This window comes from Cyprinodon variegatus, unplaced genomic scaffold (genome assembly GCF_000732505.1).
Source record: "Cyprinodon variegatus isolate N-32 unplaced genomic scaffold, C_variegatus-1.0 Scaffold41, whole genome shotgun sequence".
In the NCBI taxonomy this organism is placed as follows: domain Eukaryota; kingdom Metazoa; phylum Chordata; class Actinopteri; order Cyprinodontiformes; family Cyprinodontidae; genus Cyprinodon; species Cyprinodon variegatus.
Genome location: NW_015150494.1, coordinates 961,049 through 964,817, shown reverse-complemented (window position 1 = coordinate 964,817; position 3,769 = coordinate 961,049). Strand labels below are relative to the sequence as shown.

At 38.0% G+C, this 3,769-nt stretch overlaps 1 protein-coding gene across 1 annotated transcript in view; it reads left to right on the top strand.

Annotated features, from left to right (window-relative positions):
* The window catches only part of dock5 (dedicator of cytokinesis 5), a 128,772-nt gene that overhangs the window by 122,366 nt on the left and 2,637 nt on the right, over window positions 1–3,769 (top strand). Inside the window, exons 45-48 of the mRNA XM_015370075.1 lie at window positions 459–542; window positions 627–764; window positions 1,012–1,175; window positions 1,353–1,467. Of these exons, the coding sequence (XP_015225561.1) occupies window positions 459–542; window positions 627–764; window positions 1,012–1,175; window positions 1,353–1,467 (501 nt within the window). The remainder of the gene's footprint in view (window positions 1–458; window positions 543–626; window positions 765–1,011; window positions 1,176–1,352; window positions 1,468–3,769) is intronic.

Here is a 3,769-nt window from a genome sequence, read left to right as displayed (position 1 = left end):
GAGCTTTATTTAGGCCTTTATATGTGAGAAGAAGGATTTTATAATACATTCTGAATGAAGCCGATGAAGAGAAGCTAAGGTAGGAGAAATATGATCTCTCTATAAATTTAACTGAGGTCACATGAGGAGATTGAAGCTTATTTTTACGCCATAGTAGGTATTAGGATTATAAACTTTATTAAAGACATATAACTTGACAGCTTTTTCCTCAGGATTGAGATGTAGGATGTTATTAAGCAGATAAATGTGTCCAATGCCTCCAAGCCACAATAATGAAGTCTGTAGACAACAACGGATGTCTACGTCTCTTTTACATGATATCTCTGGCTTCTGTTACGAGATAGAGTCCTATCTTCATAAGGCCGGGGGCCTTTTTCCCGCTGCTTGCAGCCATGTTGTTAATAAGCGGGTTTTATATGCTCTTCCTGTCGTCATCCAGTCTTTTTTTTCCTCCGCAGGCATTCTTTACCGACACCTACATCCAAGAGCATCCGGAAGACCACGATCGCATCGAAGTCCTGAAACAGCTCATCGCCCTGCAGGTAAAGTTGTCCACCATCTTTTTTTTTTTCTTCCTTTGGCAGACGTGTGGTGCTCTGCTTAATTCCTCCCTCTCCTCCACCCAGATTCCTCTCCTGGAAGATGGGATCCGCATCCATGGGGAGAAGGCCACGGAGCAGCTGAGGCCCTTACACAATCGTTTAGTTACCTGCTTCCAAGATCTCCGGGAGAAAGTGGAGAAGCTGTATGGCGTCATAACCTTGGTGCGTTGCCAACGGCTAACTCGATTTTATGCAGCGGGGTGCCAACTTAAGCTATTGGCCCACTTGCCTTCCTATCAAATGCCTTTCATTCAAAGGGTAGTGTACATTATATCAGCACAGGACCATAAATCTTCCTTTAGCCAGGCTTTTGCATCCTGTGCTGCTTCTGTCACTCTGCATCCTTCTGCCAAGATCCCCCCCCCTCCCCAGCACCCCGCTGATGTTTAATCCTATTTGTGTGTCCCAGCCCTGCTCTCTGACTGAAAAGAAGAAGAGTCGCGTGGGCTCCGTTGTCGTACCCTACATCCTCTCCTCCACCCTGCGCCGCATGTCCACCGCATCCACCCTGTCAAGCACCTCCTCAGGCCTCTCCAGCGGTTCTGCATCCTCGGATGGCCCCTCCTCCCAAGAGTCAGTGCCGTTGCATCCTCACTTTAGTCCCCCATGACATATATTCAGACATGGATATTTTGTTTTTCTTGCAATAAAACGGCGTCATTTGTCACTTTAATTATGCATTTTCTAGCCGTCTCTGTGCCTCGGGTCGTTTGTTAATGTGTCTGTGTTATTTTCTCCTGGTGAACGCAGGATTTCTGTCCTGTCCCGCTCTGAGGAAGACAACAGGATCTCTAGGAAGAACAGAAAGGAGTGGAGCATGAGCAAATCCCAGGTCCTGCTGGAGAAGCAGTCGGACACAGACGAGGTAAGGCCTTACGTCTGACCATCTGTGCCTTATGCAGCTTGTTTTAGGCTACGGTCCTCATAGCTGTAGATGCGTTATAGGCCTAAAAAAAAAAAAGCAAAACTGAGAGTTTAGTTGTTTCTTCCAGATTTTTTAGAACAAAGTTTTGCTTAAAATACAGCTGCAAGCCGTTGGCATCTCTACAGACTGAATTTTTGTCTTTTCTTTATGCAGAACTGTTCAGTCTGAGTCAGATTAAACACAGAGTGCCACTGAAGGCTAACGCTCAAGTCTTGGCACAGATTTCTAGATCCGCACTTTGATTCTTGCATGTTAGAATATGCTTTGATTCAATCTAGTGTCATAAAATAACTATAGCAATGTTGGGAACAAAACATAAATAATTATAAATGTTGGCTTCAGTAGGACAGACAATATTGGAACCTTCTATCCAAAGAAATTGTCCAATTTAATTGTCATTTATGGGTTAATAAGATCTAGATTTGTTCCTTCTGATCATCTGATCATGTCCAAAGTTGCAGTTTGAGGGCTGATTTCCTGAAGGCTTTAGATTTTTTCCTGCATAAACCAACCGGATTTAGATAATTGGAACTCACCCATCAATGGAAATCTGCTGAATCATCTAAAACCTGAAGAAAAAAGACCCGACTTGGGCTTCAACAGACAATCCTTCAGCTTTGTCATGTTGTTGGCATCCAGAAGAGGGCGCCACTTTTCGTTCTTAAGCAACGCCGATTGTTTTAAATCTCGTTGCAAACTCAGCAAAAAAAATTGAAATTTGTTCTTGTTCCTCAAGGTGGCAAGAACAAGGAAACATATTTTATTTTGCCTGCTAGTGTAAATATGGATAAAATGTAAATGATGTAGCTTAAATCCCATTTACTGTTCACTCTACGTACGAGTGTGGGCTGTACATCCAAATTAACAATAAATGAATACATTTAAATGAAAATGCTAATCCACTGTTTATAGAATCTTATATTATGAAATTTAAGGAGTTTTTCATAAAAAAATGCAAATATATAAAGTTAAAGTAAACGTTCCTGACGGTCTGCAAAGATTCTTTGAATTATATGATTCGGGTTGTGATTTGAGACGGGTTAATAAATGCACAAAACCAAAATTAAAAGGAGGACGTTTTGGAATAAAGCTGCAAGAATAGATCCAATTCAACATTTGATGTTGACGATATAAATAACTAGGAATTGTTGTTATTCTAGATATTTTTGGGGCTTAAGGTCGACCTCTGACGTAAACCTATCCAGTATAGCTCTGGTTTTATACTCGTACTCATTTTCAAGCTGGAAGGTCTAATAATTTTCAGCATGTTGTCATTTTCAGGGGTTTGTCTAAATATCTCTAAAGCTTTCTCCCTGAACCGTCTGCATGACGCTGTTTGCTCTCTAATAACCTCTGGACAGCTCTGTCCATCCATCCATCCATCCATTCATCCATCCATCCATCCATCATCCATCCATCCATCCATCCACCACAAATAAATAAATGAATAACTGCAACCATTTCTATGCTGAAATAAATTTGTTAATTAATGGATGCATCCAAGAAGCAATTAATCCATTCACAAATTAATAATATAATGTATCCACCTATGAATGAATGAATCATCTATAAAAGGTTGAATTCATGAATGAATGAATAAATCCATCTATGAAAGGTTAAATGAATTCATCCCAGAATGAATGAATGAATAATTGAATCCAATAATGAATCTATTAATGAATGAATGAATCCATTAATGAATTTTATTTTTATTTTTTATTGTTTATTTGAAAGGGGACAGTGTACATGAATCTATTAATGAATGAATGAATCCATCTATGAATGAATCCATTAATGAATGAATTAATTAATCCATTAATAAATGAATCCATCTATGAAAGGTTAATGAATTCATCCCAGTATGAATGAATGAATAATTGAATCCATTAATGAATAAATCCATCTATTAATGAATGAATCCATTAATGAATTAATCCATCTATGAATTAATCTATTAATGAATGAATGAATCCATCTATGAATGAATCCATTAATGAATGAATGAATGAATGAATTAATCCATTAATAAATGAATCCATCTATGAAAGGTTAATGAATTCATCCCAGTATGAATGAATGAATAATTGAATCCATTAATGAATAAATCCATCTCTTAATGAATGAATCCATTAATGAATTAATCCATCTATGAATTAATCTATTAATGAATGAATGAATCCATTAATGAATTAGTCAATTTATAAATGAATGAATCCATTAATGAATTAATCCATCTATGAAT